The sequence below is a fragment of the Canis lupus genome, chromosome 33 (genome assembly GCF_003254725.2).
Source record: "Canis lupus dingo isolate Sandy chromosome 33, ASM325472v2, whole genome shotgun sequence".
Taxonomy (NCBI): domain Eukaryota; kingdom Metazoa; phylum Chordata; class Mammalia; order Carnivora; family Canidae; genus Canis; species Canis lupus.
The window spans coordinates 29,831,653-29,853,292 of record NC_064275.1 but is presented as its reverse complement, the minus strand read 5'-3'; the positions used below and the strand labels follow the sequence as shown (position 1 = coordinate 29,853,292).

The 21,640-nt window shown below is 40.8% G+C and overlaps 1 protein-coding gene and 1 long non-coding RNA gene across 2 annotated transcripts in view; one reads left to right on the top strand and one right to left on the bottom strand.

Moving 5' to 3' along the window:
• The first annotated feature begins 203 nt into the window (after positions 1 to 203).
• Positions 204 to 3,544, top strand: LOC112676571 (uncharacterized). Its single transcript, XR_003146597.3, has 3 exons — positions 204 to 472; positions 2,251 to 2,354; positions 2,546 to 3,544. It is a non-coding gene; the product is annotated as an uncharacterized LOC112676571 (long non-coding RNA).
• Positions 3,545 to 7,479: 3,935 nt separating this feature from the next.
• The window catches only part of FBXO45 (F-box protein 45), a 15,673-nt gene continuing 1,512 nt past the window's right edge, over positions 7,480 to 21,640 (bottom strand). The window contains exons 2-3 of the mRNA XM_025474082.3: positions 14,708 to 15,064; positions 7,480 to 11,674 (exon numbers count right to left, since the gene is read on the bottom strand). Of these exons, the coding sequence (XP_025329867.3) occupies positions 11,489 to 11,674; positions 14,708 to 15,064 (543 nt within the window). The 3' untranslated portion in view covers positions 7,480 to 11,488. The remainder of the gene's footprint in view (positions 11,675 to 14,707; positions 15,065 to 21,640) is intronic.

Below are 21,640 nucleotides of genomic sequence, written 5' to 3'. Positions count from 1 at the left end.
ACAGAGACTGAGAGCTCTGCCCAAGGAAAGAGTCACTAAGTACAGACGCAAACTGAGGGGTGCTTGTAACAGGCTGTGCCTCGGGTTTAGGCCCCGGCCTCTGCTGTCTCAACACCTATACCCCTGGGCCGCCTCCTGTGAGTCCCTCCCCTGCCACAGCGGGGGGGCCCCCACCTGCCAGGGCAGGAGCGCCTGTGTGGGGCCCCGGAGCCCAGCGGCTGCAGCCAAGGGGCAGGCAGGCAGGGCACCCAGAGTCACCGGATTTAGGGAATCAAACTACAGGACACCCAGCGAGATTTGAATTTCAGAAAAGCACCGAATAATCCTTTTGTGTCCTTGTATCTCATGCGACCTTGGGGGGCAGACTTAACCTAAAAGAATATTCCTGCATCTAAATTCCAATCTCGCGGGGCACCCGGTGGCAGTTGGAAGGCAGCAGAGGCCGGGGATCATGCGGTAACCGCTGATGATGGTGAGCAGGCCGGCCCCCAGGGAGCCGCTAGTTGACCAGAATGTGCCCTCAGGGCAGGACCGTGTGTCCTGTGTCCCACGTGTCTCCCAAGCCCAGAGAATAAAACACCTGCGGGGGCCCCGGGCTCCCCAAGTCGCATGGGCATCCTTCAGGTCCTCTGGGGACACGTCTGCGTCCCCCTTGAATGGGCAGTGACCCAACTTTCGAGACAGAGATCTGGGTTCCGATCCGGATCCTGAAACATAAGGCTGTGGGACTTGAGCAGGTCACTTATGCACTGAAAACATCGGGTTTTGTCTCCTATTAAAAAATGAAAAGTGGGCGCACCTGGGTGGCTCAGTGGGTGAGCATCTATCCGCCTTTGGCTCAGGTCGTGACCCCCCCGGGGTCACGGGATCGAATCCCCATCGGGCTCCCTGCGTGGAGCCTGCCTCTCCCTCGGCCTGGGTCTCTCTCTCTCTCTCTCTCTCTCTCTCATGAATGGATAAATGAAATCTTATAAAAAGTAAAATGAAGAGCATCAAAGCGCGTAAGGCAAGAAGATCTTGTAGGTAAAGTACATGGCAGGTGCCCAGAGGCCTGAGGCCCAATGCCCGAGGCCCTGAGCGCGGGGCCTCCTTCCAACCCTGCCCTTTGTCCCCAGCGGGGCGCCCGACACAGGGACAGAGGCGCGGACCTGGAGGAGGGACCGAGGTGGGGGGGGGGGGGCGGCCAGGACCGCGCACTGCAGCGCAGGCCCGGCCCTCGGGCTCAACCGCGGGTCATGACCCGGTGGACAAGGAGCTGCGGCGGCCCCGGCACCACTGTCCACAGCGGTGGCTGCTAAGGGTGGGGGAGGCAGGGCCTGTGCAGCCCAGGCACGGAGGGGCCCAGTACGTCCTGGCTGCCAGCAGGGCCCTGGGAAGGGCCTGGATCCCCCTGGGGCCCCTGGGGACAGCAGCCACCCCAGGTCATGCGAACCAGGGCCCACAGCTGGTCTGGGCAGGGCGGGTCCTGAGAGCACAGCAGGTCCTCCTGAGCCACCCAGGGCAGCTGCCAGCCCTCGGCCCTCCTCCGTCCTCCTCTGTCCTCCTCCTCCTCCCCCGTCCTCCTGCTCCTCCTGCCGCAGGAGCTTCTGTCTGGTTGAAGCAGCAGAAGATCCCAACGAGGTTTCCTTGCTGTCTGTTATGGACTAAATGCTTTCTTTTCTTTAAAATTTATTTTGAATTTTTTAAAAAGATTTTAAAAATGTATTCATGAGAGACACAGACAGGCATATAGACACAGGCCCAGGGAGAAGCAGGCTCCGTGCGGGGAGCCTGACATGGGGCTCCATCCCAGGACCCCGGGGTCACACCCTGGGCGGAAGGCAGATACTCAACCGGAGCCACCAGGCACCCATGGACTGAACGTGTTCTACCAAAACTCCTGTGTTGTAACCTTAACCCCCTCCTCAAGTGTCAGTACCAGGAGGTGGGGGCCTTTGGGAGGTGATTAGGATTAGAGGAGTCTCGAGGGTGGGGCCCTGGGGATGGGATTGGTGCCCTTCAGAGTCAGGGGAGCACTCGCTCCCTCTCTCTGCTCTGGCCTGGCTGCCCTACAACAGGAAGTCTGAAATCTGCAACCCCAAGACGGGCCTCCCCAGAAAACAGCTGTGCTGGCGCCCTGATCTCAGACTTCCAGCCTCCAGAACTGTGAGAAATACATCACTGTCATTCCTAAGTTGCCCTGTTCTGGTATTTTGTCATCATTGCCCCATCTGACTAAGATGCTGTCCTTTCCGTAAAATCTTTCCTCAGTGTACCCCATCACCAAACTCCCCTCCAGACTGTGACCTTCAATTCACTGCAGTACGGGTGAAAATTAAACTATGGGGTCTTCAGAAAGGAATCCAGTGAAGTAGGTAAGCATAATGTCCACCAGAGGGGGAGCAACGTATTAACAATGCAATTACCCTCATTTTTAATGCTCCTAATGAGCAGCTGGTGAGGGGCTGGATGACCAAGATCGGCCACTCAAAGAGCAAATCACTGAACTGCCTTTCCTCTGAATTTCCAACTCATCCTCCTTTTCTCTCTCTCTCTCTTTCTCAAGGGAACAGAAGCTTCAGCAAGACGCACGCTGTCTTTTTTTCAAGATCCAGAAGACCTGAGCTTTTTGCTTTTGCCCTTGACGCAGTGGACCAGCTCCTGCTGAGATGCAGCCCCGCCGTCCAGGCCCAGAGGAGTCTGGCAGCAAGAAGCGGGCCGTCTCCCCGCCTTTCAGCCTCCTTCGCCTTCCCTTGTTCTTGGATCCTTAAGAAACCCGGTACATCCAAGCAGCGGTATCCAGGCCGCCCCTGCTCACTACACCACGCCCTTGCCACACCCCCGCCACGGCTCCCGGCCTGTTACAACAAACCACCAAGCTCAGCATCCAAGTTGTCTCCAGAGAGAAACAGCAGAATCGGTAGAGGGAAAACTCAGCAGGTGTATTATTAGTCTCCTCGGGCTGCTAGAGCAAAATGCCCCACACCGGGGGCCTGTGACAACACAAATATATCAGCTCACTCTCTGGAGGCTAAAAGTCTGAACCCAGGCGTGGGGAGGATGGTTCCTTCCGGGAGCCGCGAGGGAGGAATCTGTCCTGTGCCTCTTTCCTAGCAGCTGGGGCCTGGCTGGCGATCTCTGGCATTCCTTGGCGCCTACTGCAGCACACCACCCTCTGCCTTCCTCTTCACGTGGTGCTCTCCCCATGTGTTCGTCTAGTTTCAAATATCTATCTATCTATCTGTCTATCTATTTATTTATTTATTTATTTGACAGAGAGAAAGCATAAGCAGGAGGGGCAGAGGGAGAGAGAGAGAGACTCTCAAGCAGATTCCACACAGAGCGCAGAGCCCAACACCAGGCTCGATCCCATAACCCCAAGACTATGACCCAAGCCAAAACCGAGAGTTGGATGCCCAACTGACTGTGCCACCCAGGCACCCCAAGGACACTGACCTCTTTTAAATGACTCATAAATGTAGCTCATTAAGGGCCATAGAAAGACCAACAGAAGAGATTAAATGCCGTCAGTACTAGCTCTGGTCCTGCCAGGGACTTGCTCTCAGCACGTGGTTAGTTGTTTTTTTTGTTTTTATTTTTGCTTTTCTGTACATATTTTCCTGGTCATAAAACAGATTTTGCCTCTACTCTCAGGATCCTCAAAAGTCAGTCCTGAATGGCGATCTCCTAGTTCAAGGGAAGATTTCCTGGGAACTTAAAATGAAACGAATACTAATGCCCAAGTGCATCCCCCATGCCATCTAATTTCATTTGCCTGGGTATCCTACTTTTTATTTATTTTTTTATTTTATTTTATTTTATTTTATTTTTTTAGATTTTTTATTTATTTATTTATTCATGAAAGACTGAGAGACAGAGAGAGAGAGAGCACCAGAGACAAAGGCAGAGGGAGAAGCAGGCTCCATGCGCCGGTAGCCTGATGTGGGATTCGATCCTGGGTCTCCAGGATCGCGCCCTGGGCCAAAGGCAGGCGCTAAACCGCTGCGCCACCCAGGGATCCCTACTTTTTAAAAGCTTCCCAGGGGGCACCTGGGTGGCTCAGTTGGTTAAACGTCTGCTTTGGGTCAGGTTATGATCCTGGGGTCCTGGGTTCAAGCCCCATATCGGGCTCCATCCTCAGCCAGAGGTCGGCTTCTCCTCCCTCTGCCTGCTGCTCCCCCTGCTGGTGCTCTCTCTCTGTATCAAATAAACAAATCTTTTTACAAATAAATAAAAATAAAAGCTTCCCAGGTATACAGTCTCTTGATTGTGATGAATGTATACAGATGTCAAAACTTAATCAGATTGTATGCTTTAGGGGGGTGGCTCAGCGGTTGAGCATCTAACTTTGGCTCAGAGTGTGATCCCCGAGTCCTGGGATCGAGTCCCACATTGGGCTCCCTGCGAGGAGCCTGCTTCTCCCTCTGCCTGTGTCTCTGCCCCTCTCTGTGTCTCTCATGAATAAATAAATATTTTTTTAAAAAGAGATCATAAAAAAAGATTGTACACTCTAATATGTATAGCCTATTATATGTCAATTATATTTCAATAAAGCTGTGCAAAAAATTAAAAGCCTTCCAGGTGATTCTAGTGGGCATCTCAAAATGAAAACCATTGAACTGGGACAACCTCCTAAGTTAAGCAGATAAAGAAATGGCTATAGGCGGAAGAAATCTGCTTAGGCCTCATGTCGTGGGGAACAGCACTGCCGGGACTTAGAACCTAGGACTCCTGTCATAGGTGTCATCGCACCTATGTCATTGCACTGGTGTCTATTGCACCAGTGTTCTTGCCTGAAAACCAAAATGATAGGAATTTTACAAATTTAAAATGAGGCACTAAAGAATTTGAAGTGCTAGGATTGTTCCTGGAGGCGCAGGGCACACAGAGCTCAACCCACCACAGCCTTTACCTGGTAAGAGTCTCCACCCGGAGGGGCAGCGGCCGTCTTCTCCGTGTACTCTGGGGGTCCCACGCCTCGCTTTGCCCACGGGGTGGTGGGGCCCTGCGGGGCCAGTAGAACCTGCAAGGAAAGCAACGTGTCAGCAGCTCCCACGGGCCGTACAGTGGCTGGTTGGCCGCCTCTTTCCTTAAGTCCAGACTTGGCAGTTCCAACAGCTTGTTGAGTATTTCTACCTCAGAGTCAGTGTGTTCAAAACTGAACTCATCACCTCCTGCTCCAATCCATTCCTCCTTTTCAATTTCCTAGTAGAGTACCACGAGTCTCCCAAATATCCACACCTAAAAGAGTCTCATCCTCTACACCCAAGCGGGTGTCTATCTTCCTGAAGGTCTCTGAAACATACCCTTCATTTACATCTTTATCTTTGGTCTTAGGTCCTCCTCATTTCCTGCCTAGGCCTCCTGACTTATCTCCCACTTTCCTATCACTGCCGTTTGCAGCTGGAGTAATCATCCAAGAACACAGGTCATGCCGTGCGCCCCCTTAAAAACCTTTAAACAGCTTCCCCATGATAAACAGGATGAAACCCGAGCTCCTTAGGATGGCAGTTATGATCCGGCCCCAAGGGCCCTGTTCCATATCCTCCCCCACCACTCCTCTAGTATGCAATGTTTTCATACCTTCTGGATCCACGGACGCCTCTGTATCACGTACATGCTATTCCACGGGCCTGCAACACTGGATCTAGCCCCACTAAATTGCATTCGTCTTCTAAGGCTTAGTCTAAGTATCACACCAGGTTAAGTCAAATATTCCTTCTCCCCCATGCCACACTGTCCTCATACTAACTCCATGAAAACAATTATTCCACTCCTTCATGGTAGTCTATCTCTAGACGCTTTCCCACTAGATTGTGAACAACTTTTATTTTAGATTTTTTTAAATAACTTTTTTTTAAAGATTTTATTCATTCATGAGAGACAGAGAGAGAGGCAGAGACACAGGCAGAGGGAGAAGCAGGCTCCATGCGGGGAGCCCGACGTGGGACTCGATCCCAGGACTCTTGGATCACGCCCTGAGTCGAAGGCAGATGCTTTCAACCACTGAGCCACCCAGGCATCCCAATTTTTTTATTTTTTTTAATTGTTTTTTCAATTTTTTGATTTAAATCAAAAGGGTGGATGCCTCTGGCTGCTCCCCAAATATCCGCGTAATCAGTCTCTGCTACTAACATGACTTTCAGCAAGCAGCCATCTGTCCACACCCTTTACTGCTCTAGGCAGGTTGGTCATTAACTGTATCACTGGCCTGCTGTTGGAGGAGAGAAATCACTGACCACTCTAATTCCAACTTTTAAAGCAGCCTTTCCCTCAAAGGTAAAAGGGACCAACAAAGGGGCACAGATGAAAGACCTTTTAAACACTGGTTGGAAAATGTGAACAGGTTAGCTACACTAAAATAAACAAAGATTTCTGGCCTATTTCCATTATAATATGCCTCTAATTAGTCTGACTTTGGATATTAGTATTTTAATATATTACTTCAAGGAGCCTTTCTCAAGGGAGATAGGACCTCAAAACCCATCCCCATAAAAAAAAAAAAAAATCCCCATTACTCAATTTTATCCCTTATTTGTTTATAGAGGAAAAAAGCCAACAGAAACGCAATACAATTTGCTAAATATCATAATGCAGACAAGACTTGATTTCCCTAAACTTTCTTGTATGTTTTCTCATCTAAAGAGAAACAAATTAAAGGACTGTCAACGGGGCAACCTAAAAAGAACTCCCTAAATGAGTCTTACTTCCTAAGTCACTCATGAAATCCTATATACACAAGCTAATTAACGACAATCTTCAATTCTGAGGAGCTATTTCTTTTAACGAATCATAACCTGAAGAGGATAGAACATGCTCTCAAAAATATTTTAATAACTACATTAAATAAAAAGCAAATCTTTGGGATGCCAGGGTGGCTAAGTGGCTGAGTGTCTGCCTTTGGCTCAGGGCGTGATCCTGGGTCCGGGAATCCAGTCCTGCATTGGGCTCCCTGCATGGAGCTTGCTTCTCTTTCTGCCTGTGTCTCTGCTTCTCTCTCTCATGAATATATATAATTTTTTTAAGGCAAATCATTCAGGGGGAGAATCCAAAAAGGAAATTTAGAGGACAATAGACTGGTAACTCTCCCTAAACAAAAAGAGAAATTTTACAGCTCCTTTTCTTTTTCAGGAAATTAAAACCCTTTGTAAAATTTGAACCTATTAAAAAAGGTTGATAATTTAAGCAACTTTTAGCAACATGATCAACTAATTCTCTCTTAAGCTTTTGGATCATGGGAGCAATTTGTTCAGCCATGCCTGCCTCCAGTAACTCTTGGCAAACAACATTATCAAACTACTTGGGGTGGAGATGGCAGGGGAACAGGATCCCAGTGAATTACTATTCCTTGTTCACCTTCCATTCTAAACATGGGAAATGTGGATTCCATTAAAGACATGCAATTTATACGTAAATTCCATCACCACATTTAGCTACCCCAGTTTTCCTTTCCGACCAATCAATGTTAAAGTTGTTTTAAATGTAAGCAATCACAGGTGGTTTATGTTTTAACTTTTTATTAAGAAACTAAAGCAAAACGACAGAATTTCAAAAAAATTAAAATACAGAATTCTAATTTTAATTCTAAACAAATATGAAATCTACACCAAAAACTAAATAAGTATATCAATATTTAAGAATAAAGGGGAATGGCTAAAATGCATTCACAGTCATTATTTCTTCCTTATTAGCCTTAGATTTCTATTCCGTTCCTTCGTGCTTCATTTCAACACGATACAGAATTTCTTTCCCACCTATCTTTTGTTATGGTAATTTCAGAGCAGCTTTAGTCTCCCTACATAATTTCCTTCAGCATCTTTGTGAGCACCTGCCTACTGGGCTTAGATGATATGGGCATAAAGATGAGTCCATCAGAGATCCTGTCCTAAGATGTTGAGAGGAGATAAGACACCAACAAATAATAAATATAAATAAATATATACAAGGTATAAAGTAATATAGCATGAGTTAAGTTAAATATAAAAATAGGGAAATTTCAAGGAAGCAAAGATTACATTCAGCTAGATAAATCAGGAATGCTTTATGAGGGTAGTATTTGGATTGGTTATGGACTGTTCCTTCCAGGAGGGCTTCAGAGTGGTCCTGATGGTGACAGTCTTGGTTTCCAGAAAGTAATTCTTAAAACTCTTTACATTTCTAGTTCTTCAAAACTTTTTATCTTTTTAAAAAGATCAAAAAATATTAGCATTATAGTCTATATAAACAGCAGTTTGGGAACTTAAATTAAAAAGTAATTGTAATACCTTTTATATGATTTAGGGCTGTTATTTTCTCAACTCTCTTTCCCAGGTCAAATCATATCTAAAAGACAGAAGATGCCTAATCACTGAGCCGCGAATTTAAGTATTCAACCAGGCAATACCGACTTGCTTTAGGTGCTTTATAAAATCTATACCTAAACCTACATAGGAATGAAGATGAAATAAATGGCTTAACATTCAAGTCAGATAATGAAAAAAATAATGGCAACTATGAAATGATATTAACCACAGAACTCCTTGTACGAAAAGTTTTAATGAATTGTGAGCCATTGGCCATTACAGACTTTAAGCCTCAATATTTCTTCCCTATGTAGAACCAAATAATTAAAACAGCCTATCTCAAGTTTAACAGAAAACCATAGTATGAATAGTAATAGTCTGTTTACACATCTGCATGCTTCGCTAAAGAACCGAAGAGAATGCTCCCAGTTTCCCAAGTCAACAAAGTAAATTCAATTACACATTTTTCTTTCCTGATCATAGTTTTAGTTGAAATACAACTAATACTGTTTTGCCTTTCAATTGCACATTTTATCCAGCATACAAGTATTTTTCCCATTATTTTCTCCTTTGCCCTCAATATGCTTGTGAGGTAGTGAAGGGAGGGAGCAAGGATTTTTTTTTTTTTAATTTTGCAGATGAGAAAACTTAAGGTGAATTTAAAACTCAACCTTAGCAGCATACTGAAATCACCCAGGAAGTTTAAAAAAATCCTTATGATCATATCATACCCCAGACTAACATCAGAATTTTAGGATACATCAATATTTTTCAAAATGCACATGACTCCAAAGCTAAGTGTGAGAATCACTGGTTTAGAAGATTTATACTTAACCTTCAGGTACAACTGTATTCTACTTGAAAGCTCTCTCAGTATCAACAAGAGATTCCTTTTCCTTAAACATTGTAACAGTTTAATATTCTCTATACAACTACTATTGGTCTCCAGTAATAAAATAATCAGGTTATAAATGAAGGCTCTTGATTCCCCTGATGTTTATTCTAAATATGAACCTCCATTTTATAAAATCTGCAAATAGCATATTAGAGAATTTAAGTCTTTGAGATAAGAATGGCTTGTTGTTAAATACTTAGGCAATTATTTGATTCTAGGTTCAATGTGCAATAACCATGTGTTTCTGTTTTCCATTCAGCACCTTCCAAACTTTGTAACAAATGAATGTTATACTAATAGGACAAAACAGAAGTTATAAACAAAACTCAGCAAAAGCTCTTGGAATTGGCTATATCACAACACCCTGAAAAAACACCAAGCACATAAGGGACTTCATTGTTTCATCATTTATCAATCTGCATCCTGAATCAGTTCTTTTCTTCAAATTTTAAACTTTGCCAAATTGAGTTGTTCTACACCAAGAAAAATCAATTTCTGTAGCAGCTATATTCTCTAATACATTTAACATATAATTTCACTCTGTACTACTAAATATGGTTTCCAGGAGGGTTCTTTTTGACATGGATATTAAAAAGGATCTTTAACAGATTTTGCTTTTAAGCAACATACCAAATACACAATAAATATTTGTAAACCTGTCAGGTGGCAAAAATAGATCTTTGTTCATGACTGAAATTCCCTGCTTCATAAGAATATTGATAATCTTAACTCTCAAGGAGCAACCCAAAAGCCCCAGCCAGCTGCTTGCTGTCCCTAATTTGATTAGATTTAAAACAAAATTACACACAGCAATAAGCTCAAAGGCAAAGATTATACCTGCACCTGCCTTAGTCAATTCTTATCACAAAGATGTATCTGAAACCATGTATTTATATACTTTCATACAGAAAGATGATGGTTGTTTCTCTTATAAAAGAAAATCTCAGCTCATATATGTTATTAATTCAAGAGTATTAGTGAAATCAGATTTATTAGTCAAAAACTCAGAATAGGAATTAATGTCAAGCTCTTCTATAAGGAAACCTTCAAAACATTGCCAACCTGAAGTTTACAGCACAAGGTATTTTATTTCAAGTCCCATGGGGGCAATTATCTATAATGAGATTAAGAACATTCTTAACCTGGGTTCAGGCTGGCACTGTTTCAGGTGGGTGAGTAAACATTTTCTTGATAACCCCAATGAAGAGTTTGAGGCTTAGATTTTGTTGCCATGATGTAAACAATATAAAATTTAAAAAAAAATTATAATATCTACAGCATTATAAAGTTACAAAATAAAAGAACCATTAATCCTTTTCCTTAGGTCTGTGACTAACAGCTTTCATATTTGAGGCCTGTAAGAGCAAATGGCAATGTTCTGTGTTGTTATGAGACACTTTCTCAAAAGGCCAAAAAATAAAACCAGATACTAGAGGACGTACATTATCATTACTACTACTGACATATGTATAATTAGAAATAGATTTGCCTTGCCTCAATCTTAAACTAGGAGACTGAGGGATCTTTACAATAATTTTGATCATTAAAAGAAAAATAACCAGACTGTAATAGCTATGGAAACTGTAAACAAAACTAATTTAAAAATGAGCCAATATAACACATCTCCTCTTAAAATCCTCTTCTTTGTAGTTACCTAATTTTCCCTAAATGTTATTCTAATTTTGTACCATGTAGTGGTTTTTAAGAAATTGAACTAGAACAAAGCAACCCCTTTGTCCTATTTTTTTTACAGTTTTTTTTTACACACTTATTATATATACAACTTTTAAAATAGCTGCACAATTTTACATCTCACTGTTAGAGAAGTGCAGTCCAGGCAGACCATGCTTCTCAATATATTAAAAATATTAAATAAAACCCAACCAGTTTCATACTTTTCTATTAGTCAAGCTGGCTGGGAAAAAGGGTCTGGAGAAAAAACAGGCAGTTGTAAAACAGGATCAGTCTTTCTTCACAAACACACTACTTAAAAATCTTGCTATTTCCTTATCTTATCCCTTTTATAGCATCTCTAAAATCTCACCTTAAAAGTTGGAAATTAACACATTGCTAACTTAGAGACCAAATCTGTTGCAACATGCATATGTCAACTGCCCACTCAACCAACTGCAACCCTGAGGATTTTTCTGGCCCAGTAGAAAGAGGATACACTAAGATAATCTCTGCTGTAGAGTTGCTTCTCCAGTTAACAATTTCATGTGTTTTTCAGGATGTTTCTTGGGCATGCATGTATGACACTGTCACTTCATGATTCTACTTTCCATAAGCAGATATCTCTTCCATTCTGTCTTTCATTCCAGAAAAGCCACTGTCATCCATCCAAAGGTTTTCCAAGGTAAACCAAAGTCACTTCTGTGTTGCCATATACAGCAGAAACTGCTGGATATAAGCAGACCTTTGGAAGTCCTCTAAAGGCAACCCCCAGGAACTCATATCCACGTTCAAAAGCTAAAGTCTTATCTTCCATGTCCAAGATGACTCGAATTCTTTCTCCTATCTGCAAAGAGACACCAAAAGGTCAGAAGGAAACTCACCAAGTGCATAGCTAGAAGAAATAAGATACAAATCAACAAGCTGAAAACATTAAGAATAGAGAAATGGGAAGTTACTGTTTAATGGGCACAGAGTTTGTGTTGGGGAAGATGAAAAAGTCTTAGGTATAGATAGTGGTGACGGATAAACACATTGTGAGTATACTAATGTCACTGCATCGTACACTTACAATTAAAACAATAAATAACGTATATATTTTATCACAATAAAAAATTACTATAATAAAAACACATAAAGTTTATAAAGCAGTTCTACATACACTTTGGAACTTACATAATCATGAAGAGTCAAACCTGACTATAGATTCTACAGATGTAGAATAAGCGTATTAGTCATTTTATGGGTCACTGCTTTGAAACACCGTTTGTTATAAAAACAGCAGCACTGATTGTTAAACTAAAGCAGAAGCACAATATATCCAAATATTTTCCCACATGGAAAACTAAGCAGACAAATAAGGATGTTTTATTTTTATAATTGAATCTACAAAAGGCTGTACATCTATATACTTGGAGGAGAAAGTCCTAACATTTGCAATAAAAAAATCAAATTTAGTACTTCCCAATTATGTTAATTCCTGTTGTTGTTACTTTCCTTCACTGTATTTTCTGTCACAGACAACTACAAACAGCTGCTTCTTTCTTCCCTTTGCCTAATTTATTAATTTACGCCCCATTTTATGGACCTAAGAACATCCTCGTCACCATCATCACTATTGCCACCAACAAAACAAACAACAAAAAATAGAAACGAAAAGTTAATATTTTGCTGGGTATTCATTTTGCGGTTTATGTGTATTATCTCATTTAATCCTCCCATCTATCCTAAGATTTATCCCTACTTAACAGAAGATGGAAACTAAAATGACAGAACCACTCCTGGTGAAATTTGCAAGTTTGCTTCACCTTTGATTGAGCGTACAGCATGCACATGCCAGAGAGCAAAAGCAGAAATTATACTAGCTTTAGGTGTCAGAGGTCAAAACCTGGGAGATGGCAGAGCAACTGGAAACAGAGGAAGAACTCTAGAAGCAAGAGAACCACAAAGAGGATGAGCCCCAAAATCTGAGAATAAATTGACCAAATCATTGTGTGATCACAGTCTTACACTGACACAGGGAAAATCTCCAAAGAATCAAGCTGGAAAAACAGCAGCTAGAAGCCAACCCCTCTTTCCCTAAAACCCCCAAATCTGAACAAAGACATAAGCTGCTGTACACCATGGGGCAGACAAGGGTTTACAGTTTGATGAAGAATCAAATCTAGTAGGCAAGTTAACTAGAACATCTAATTTTCAGAAAAATAAAATGATCTCTAGAAATAAAAGATTCCAGTATTTAATACATATTATCTAGAATTTCCAATTTAAAAATGATTGGATATGAAAAGAAACAGAAAAGTGCAATTCATACTCTGGGGGAGAAAAAGAGTCAACAGAAACAGACTCCAAGTAGGCCTACATGTTGGATTTGGCAGACAAAGAATTCAAAGCACTTATTATAAATATGTGCAAAGAATTAAAGAAAAATCTAATATTGATGGACAGATACAGATTCTCAATAGAGAAATGAAAACTACAATAAAGAACCAAATGAAAATTTTAGAGCTGAAGAGTACAATAACCAAAATTCACTAGCCTGGCTTAACAGCAGAACTGAAATGGTAAGAAGAAATAATCAATAAATTTGAAGATGGAGCAAGAGAAATAATCTGGTCCAAAAAACAAGGAGAAAAAATATTTCTTAAACAAGAACATAGCTTCAGTGATAGAAAGACACAGACCACATCAAGCAGTCCAACAACTACACTGAATATAAATGGGTTAAACACTCAAATCAATAGGCAGAGATAATAAGATTGGGTTAGAGAAGACCCAGTTATATGCCCTCTAGGAGGCCCATTTTAAAGACAAAGATAGATGATTAAAGTAAAAGAATGGAGAAAAAGAGATACCTTGCAATAGTAAGCTTAAGAAAACTAAAGTTATATTAACATCAGACAAAAAAAAAAAAAAAACATCAGACAAAACAGACTTAAAAACAATGAGTACTGAAATTTCCAACTATACTTGGTAATTTATCTATTCCTTCTTTCGGTTCTGTAAGTTTTTGCTTCATGTGTTTTGGGGCTCTATTATTGTGTGCAGATATATTTACAGTTGTTATATCTCCCTATTTGATTCTCTTATCATTATGAAATGACTCCTTTAAGTCTATAATTCCTTAAAAATTTCAATTTCTTATCAGATTTCTGTGTTTTAAACTCCGTTGACCCTATGGTAATCATATGGCTTTTACAAATAGGAACTATAATTTTGACCCCAGAATCAAATGAATATGGTATAACATTAAGATGAAAAGAATAAAAAAATGCAGTGGTTTGCATGAATTTGCCTGTCTTATAGAAATCACTGATACCTCCTGAGGCCTTGAATCCATAAACAGATTAATGAATAGCAGAGGGTATTTGTATGCATGTGCATAGGTGCATTTATGGGAGTAAGAAGTCTAGAGAAAGTAGATTTGGATGTGCCACGATATAGAAAAGATGACAATCTAGAGCATGAGATGGGAAACTATGGTCATTGGGCCAAGTCTTGCCTGTGGCCCATAAATAAGGTTTTACTATAACACAGCTATGCTCACTCATTTACATATCATTTATGGCTGCTTTTGTACTATTAACAACAGACTTGAATAGTGGTGACCACAAGTCCTGAAATGTTTACTACCTGCCCTGTACAGAAAGGTTTGCCAACTCCCAACTTAGACCAACAGATTGCTCAAGGTCAAATATGTATCAGGAAACAGGGAAATACCAAAAGATTATTAGAGTAGAAAAGAAAGGCGAGTTACACTATTTATTTTTAAATTAAAAGAAATACATACAAAGCTGCTATATAAAATTGTGTAAATTTAGAACAAATCAAGGTATGATTTGACAAAGGCCCACAATTGAGAAACTACCCAGTTTCTCACCTGATATTTTGGTGCATTGTTGCATTGTGGAAAACTGCCATTCACTTCTCCATTATGTAGTAGATTATTGTCCACCAGATTCCAGCCCCAGCTCTGGTCATCACTGCCCAATAATGCCACATAACCTTGGCACTGCATGGGGGCCCGTTTTGTGGCAATTCCAATCACTGCCACAGTGCCCAGAGGGCCTTCCCACCACACTTCCCATGCATGGCGGCCCTCACTGAAACCAATCTTGGTCCTTGCACCATCAGTACTTTGAGCAATGGGGTTTCGATGTAAAGTAAAGCCATTTTTCTTAATGTAGACATTCCTGGAGCAGTCATTAGTGCTGAAGGCATGCTGGAAAGCACGTACCTGAAAAGACGAAAAACACACCAAAGAAACAGAAATTTGATTTTTCTTAAACGTTAAAAAGTACCCAAACTTTAGGGGCACCTCAAGTGGCTCAATCAGTTAAGCATCCAACTCTTGACTTCAGCTCAGGTCATGATCTCAGGGTTGTGAGATGGAGCCCTGGGTTGGGCTCCACCAGCCCAGGGTAGAGCATGCTTAAGATTTTCTCTCTCCCCACCTCTCTGTTCCTTCCCCATCCCCACTCCCACTCATGCATGCTCTTTCTCTCTCTTAACAAAAAAAGTACCCAGACCTTAGGCTTCATGTGTTTGAACAATAAAAGGATATATATATTTTTAAAATTTACATTGTTTCATTTTTTTTATTTTAAAGATTTTATTTATTTATTTATTCATATCTTATGAGAGAGAGAGAAAGAGAGAGGCAGAGACACAGGCAGAGGGAGAAGCAGGCTCCATGCAGGAAGCCCCATGTGGGACTTGATCCCAGGTCTCCAGGATCAGGCCCTGGGCTGAGGGCGGTGCTAAACCACTGAGCCACCTGGGCTGCCCTACATTGTTTCATTATTGATCAAAATTCTGAACTATAGTATAACTTCTGCAAATCAACTTCTTAAAATATCAAAAGATATACACAAGAATCCTTATGTTTTAGAGATAATACTGAAATGTTTATGGATGACAATATCTCAGAATTGCTTTGAAAGTGGGTGGGGTAAACACGTAATTACACGGTCCATGAAATTTAATCACTGGTAAAGTTTGGTGACAGTTTGGGAGGTTCATTAAACTATTTTCTCTAGTCTTGTTTATATTTAGTATTTTTATATCAAAAAGTTAAGGGAAGTACAGTTTATATTGGCAATGCTGTCATCAAAAAAATACTTTAATAGAGAACTTAGTCACAGCAACTCTAAAGTTTATGAAAAATTTTAAGAACCACAAACTATGTTAGATCCTCAGCCTCCTTCCTAGTTATTACTCATACGTTGCTGCAGCACCACTCTCATTTTACCAAATCAAATAACCCCATAAATATCATGTAGTTTCAAATACCAGAATTTATAAGGAGATAGTCATTAAGTGTAGCCACCATTGATAGGACAGGTTAGTTGACCTTCACTAGTCAGTTTTTTAAGCTTCCAAAATACAGTATAAAAATTTCTATCTGTACAAATACTAAACACTTCTCATGCTTTAATAATTTAAAGTTTTTTATTTGGGGGAGGGAAAAAATTAAGTTTCTGATTTGTATGTTTTCTGAAAATCTCTTATTTACTTTATTCAAACTACCTCAAAGCAATCAAAGGCTGCGGACTACTGCTTTAGTTAACCTGAGCCACCAACGTCAGAATCATAGAATTTCATCATTAGGAAGGGCCTCAAAGAAACAGTGCAACACAGGAAGGAGGACACAGACCTAAAAGTCAACAGCTAGTCAGAGCAAGAAGTCAGGTATTCCTTCATCAGTGTTCAGTTACTACTAGCCATTACCTCACTGCTTCACTGTTGCCCTGCACAGCAGAGACATTAAAAAACACACAAAACCCATGCTTGATTTAGAAGACTATAATACTGAAGTTTTTCTACATTTTTTCCTATCTCAACAGATAGGAAATTATATCACTCACTTTTAAGCACATACAAATCAGAACATAAGATCAAATGGGAGAGTAAAATGTCCCCAAAATATTAAGTATTAAAAAACTCAGGGGTTTAACTAAAATATACTTTATAAAATCTTCATTATAAAATATTTAAGTGGGATCCCTGGGTGGCGCAGCGGTTTGGCGCCTGCCTTTGGCCCAGGGCGCGATCCTGGAGACCCGGGATCGAATCCCACGTCGGGCTCCCGGTGCATGGAGCCTGCTTCTCCCTCTGCCTGTGTCTCTGCCTCTCTCTCTCTCTCTGTGACTATAATAAATAAATAAAAATTAAAAAAAAAAATATTTAAGTAATACTTACCTATGCCTAGTCCCCAATTCTTATAATTACCCATTGTTTTTCTCTATCCTTCTTCTCTTTGTCACAAAGACACTGTTGCCAGCCTCTTCTTCAAACTGCTAGGACTTCTTCCTATTACTCTGGACTCATCTTTCTTCACTGTCCTCTTTTTTGGTGACCATCCTACTTCTGCCCCCTGAAACACTCCAGAACTCAGTCCTTAACTCTCTACCTAAATTATTTCCAGACCAATCTTTCTAAAACAGCACCTTTATAATAGTTCATCCCAGTTCAACAACCTTTGATGGTTCCCTAACAACTACCATATCAACTGTAAATTATTCTTCCTGGCTTTCAAAACCCTCCTCCAAGTCTCATTCCTTGTACTTCCCTTTCTAACTTCTTACCTACTTTCCTCCTCTAACATATCCAATATCCTCTAAGACCAGATCTAGTCTTGCCAACTCTATGAAGGTATTCTAAACAGGACCACCTAAACCACAATTTCTCTTTCCTAAATTCTTATCCACTATCATTGGCACCACAAAACATTGAAGTCTGTATCTAACCCTACCACTTGATTCTAGTATAAAATATACTGAAAAACAAGAACACCAACACTAATCTTACCTAAACTGATCAAACCTCTCTCAGTCTAGGACAGAAGGGCATGTTAAGAAACACTATGGGAATAAAATCTACAAAGTTTGAAAACTCTAGAGGGTAAATAACCTGGTTTCTTCAAGAGAGATGTTGCAGGAATGGGAGTTAGGGGAGATGGAGGTTGAATTTGTTGGCTAAAATAGCCTTAAGAGATGTATCAATTGCTTGCCATGAGAACCTTATACACATCTTGGTTAAATAAACTGAAAATTAAAAATATAACATTTGACATTTATGAAACAATTGGAAATTTGAACACTGTATTGTCTATATTAAGGAATTGTTAATTTATTTATATTTTATTGATACTGACATTGTGATTATGTTAAGTGTCCTTAACTTTCTGATAATTTTTCTTTTTACTTATATCCTTTATCTTTCAGATATTCATCTGAAAATTTCAGATGAAATGGAAAAATAAATAAATCACAAATTAGCAAATAAAAACAATCCATAGCTCCTGTCTCATAGTCTCATATACAACCTAAACTTTATAACAAACAACTTTAAGACCTACTTCAGGGGGATCCCTGGGTGGCTCAGTGGTTTAGCACCTGCCTTCAGCCCAGGGCGTGATCCTAGAGTCCTGGGATCAAGTCCCACATCGGGCTCCCTGCATGGAGCCTGCTTCTCCCTCTGCCTGTGTCTCTGCCTCTCTATCTCTCTCTTTGGGTATCTCACGAACAAATAAACAAAATCTTAAAAAAAAAAAAAAAAAAAGACCTACTTCAGAATCTAGGTCTGAAAATTAGAGACCATATTATATATACTTAGATACTAAATATGACTGGAATAATTGATGTTCCTTGGTGACATGTAAAATATGAACTTTTAAAAAGAAGACAAATCCTAAATAGACTGGCAACTCCAAATACTTTCCAGTTTTATGCTATCCCACGCATGTTTCCATCTTCCTCTTAGTTACATAAGCTCCCTGGAAATCCTATCTGACTCTTCCTCCTTCCTCATCTCATTCACCCCCAGTCAGCTGTCCACCTATGTAGATTTGTACCTTGTGATAGCTTTCCTAGCCTTCCTCTTCTCTCCTCTACATGCTTGTTCAGGTCTTTTTTCTTTTTTTTTTTTTATTTTTATTTATTTATGATAGTCACACACACAGAGAGAGAGAGAGAGAGGCAGAGACACAGGCAGAGGGAGAAGCAGGCTCCATGCACCGGGAGCCCGACGTGGGATTTGATCCCGGGTCTCCAGGATCGCGCCCTGGGCCAAAGGCAGGCGCTAAACCGCTGCGCCACCCAGGGTTCCCTTGTTCAGGTCTTAAGTATCTCTGGTATAGGTACTAACCCCTGCTCTGTCCAATTCATCTTATGGCCTAGTTTTTCTAAAGCACAGCTCTTATTTATCACTCCTCTGTTCAAACTTCTATGGTTTACAACAGTAGAACAAAGCCCAAACTATACACTGAAGGCTATATGCCAAGAACAACCAAGATATATCTAGTTTCAACTTACCTTTATAATCATATTTCCCACTTCTTCAATTCAATCTCACTAGATCCTTTTATATCTTTAGCCCTTCCTCTAAGCTCCAAACCGAACAACTGCCTATCTGAAATCCCCCAGATGTCTCAAAAACACTAAATTCTACTCTACCAAAATTGAACTCTTTGCTATGCCTCCTAAATCTAGCCCAGGTGATTCCCATAATTATATAATCTAGATATCTAGAAGTCATTCTTAGCACCTCCCCATCCCTCACCCCTATTTCCAATCTATTGCCAAGTCCTGTAGATTTTACTTCCTAAATCTTTCCTAAATTTCTCCCCATCTCCTCTACTACCCACTTCCTAAATGATCTACCTGTATTTCTAAGGTCCTCCTCCAATCTGTTCTCTATATCGAAGTCAGAAATAACCTCTTAAAAATGCAAAAAAAAAAAAAAAAATCACATCACCAAACCCCCTCTTGCTTACAATTTAAAATGGCTTCCCTATAGTTTGGCCTCAGTCCACCTCTCTCATCTTCTCTCAAACTTGTCTCACCTTGGCTCTCTATGATCTAGCCACACTGATGTATTTTCTGTCCCTCATTCTCATCAATCTCCCTCCTGGAAGGTTCTCTTCTCACCCCTGGCCTTATTGTTCAAGTCTCTGATCACGCGTATTTCCTCAGAGAAAGCCTTTCTTGACCTGCATACCTAGGTCAAATCCTCCATTACTAACATTCAGAGTATTGCGCACCTCTCCTTCATAGTACCTGTCACAGATGCAATTTTATAACTGATTATTTGATTAATATCTATCCACTCCCCCTCCATTAAACTATAAGCTCCACAAACAAGGCATCCATGAGTTTTATGTCTGTTTTTATTCACCATTGCATCTGCAGAAATGAGCACAGTGCCTCGGACTCACTATTTTTTTTTAAATAAAAATAGATGCTGTATAGAGCCTTTGCTTTCTTCTTGTCTTGCTCTTGTTCTGGGTAGTAGTTCTTAGTAAAATGTTCAAACCTTCCCTATCCTAAAATTCAGCTCAAATATAATCCTAACCTCAAACCTTCTCCAAGATTCATTCAACTTGTACATCTCTCCTTTCACTGAAATTCTAGTGTGTGTATATATATACTTCTAGTAGATACTGTATTTATATACATCTCTAACAGAAGCAATTTGTATCATGTGTTAGTTATTACTATACATTTTTCTTCTCCTTTACTTGACTGAGGACTTCCTTAATAGGCTAACTTCTTTTGAATTAACCTTTTTATCCTCAAGACATTCAAGAAAAGTTCCCCAACATCTGAACGAACACATGATTAGTACATATCACAGGTGTGGTAGAAGGACATATACAGTGTTAAAAACCTAAGAAACTCAAAATATCTCTCTGGAAGGATACAAAATAAACAGGTAACACAGGTTGCCTCCAAGAAAGGAAACTAAACTGGGTAGCTGGCAAAAAGGGCAAAAGGAAGACATTTTGCTGATATTATTTTGCTTCTTTTACTTGTTGACTCACATGAACACATTACCTAACACACTGTTTAATGAATCTTGACTCATGTAAATATATCTATTACAGACCAGTTACAGATAGGTCTTAATTCAAAATAAGTAAAAACAGTAAGCTTTATGAAAAAATAAAAACTAAATAAAATGGGGCAGCCCAGGTGGCTCAGCGGTTTAGCGCCCAGGGCGTGACCCTGGAGACCCAGGATCGAGTCCCGCATCGGGCTCCCTGCACAGAGCCTGCTTCTCCCTCGGTCTGTGTCCTGCCTCTCTATCTCTCTGGTCTCTCATGAATAAATAAAATCTTTTAAAAATAAATAAATAAATAAATAAATAAATAAATAAATAAATAAATAAATCGTATGAAGCCTACCTGTTTTTAGGCAAAATAGGACAAAACTGCAATGTTCTGAACAAAACTCCCCCCTGCTTGGCAGTCTAGTTTCAAAAGGGGTATCTACCCTTTTTAGTTATTAATGTTATTTCTTATGTTTACACATCCTAGGGCAGACTTCATCCTCTCTCCTATATGCTCTGGGTGACTGCTACACTGAAGAGCTGTTATCCATCCGACTGAATTCAACCTCAAGGCCTTTGTTTATAGGACATTGCCTGAAGAATCTTCTCAGCCCTACCATAACCTGTTACTTGAGATTTTTATTTGTATATGAAGGAGGCAGGAATATGCCCAAGAATCTAGGAGGAAAAAAGGCAGCAAAACCAGAATGAGCACATTAGAAGACAGATGGAACAGAAGAGGCACAGCAGCAAGAGGTGAAACTATGAGAAAGTTGGCAGGGAAGTAGCCAGTAACATGGGGACAAGGCAGCATTAGGACGGTTCAGTGGTGCGCGTGGGGCGGTAGGGGACGTTTTATTAAAGGCTGTGTGGGGCAGCCCCCTGGGTGGCTCAGCGGTTTAGGCCGCCTTCAGCCCTGGGCGTGACCCCGGGGTCGCTGGATAGAGACTCGCATAGCGCTCCCGGCATGGGGCCTGCTTCT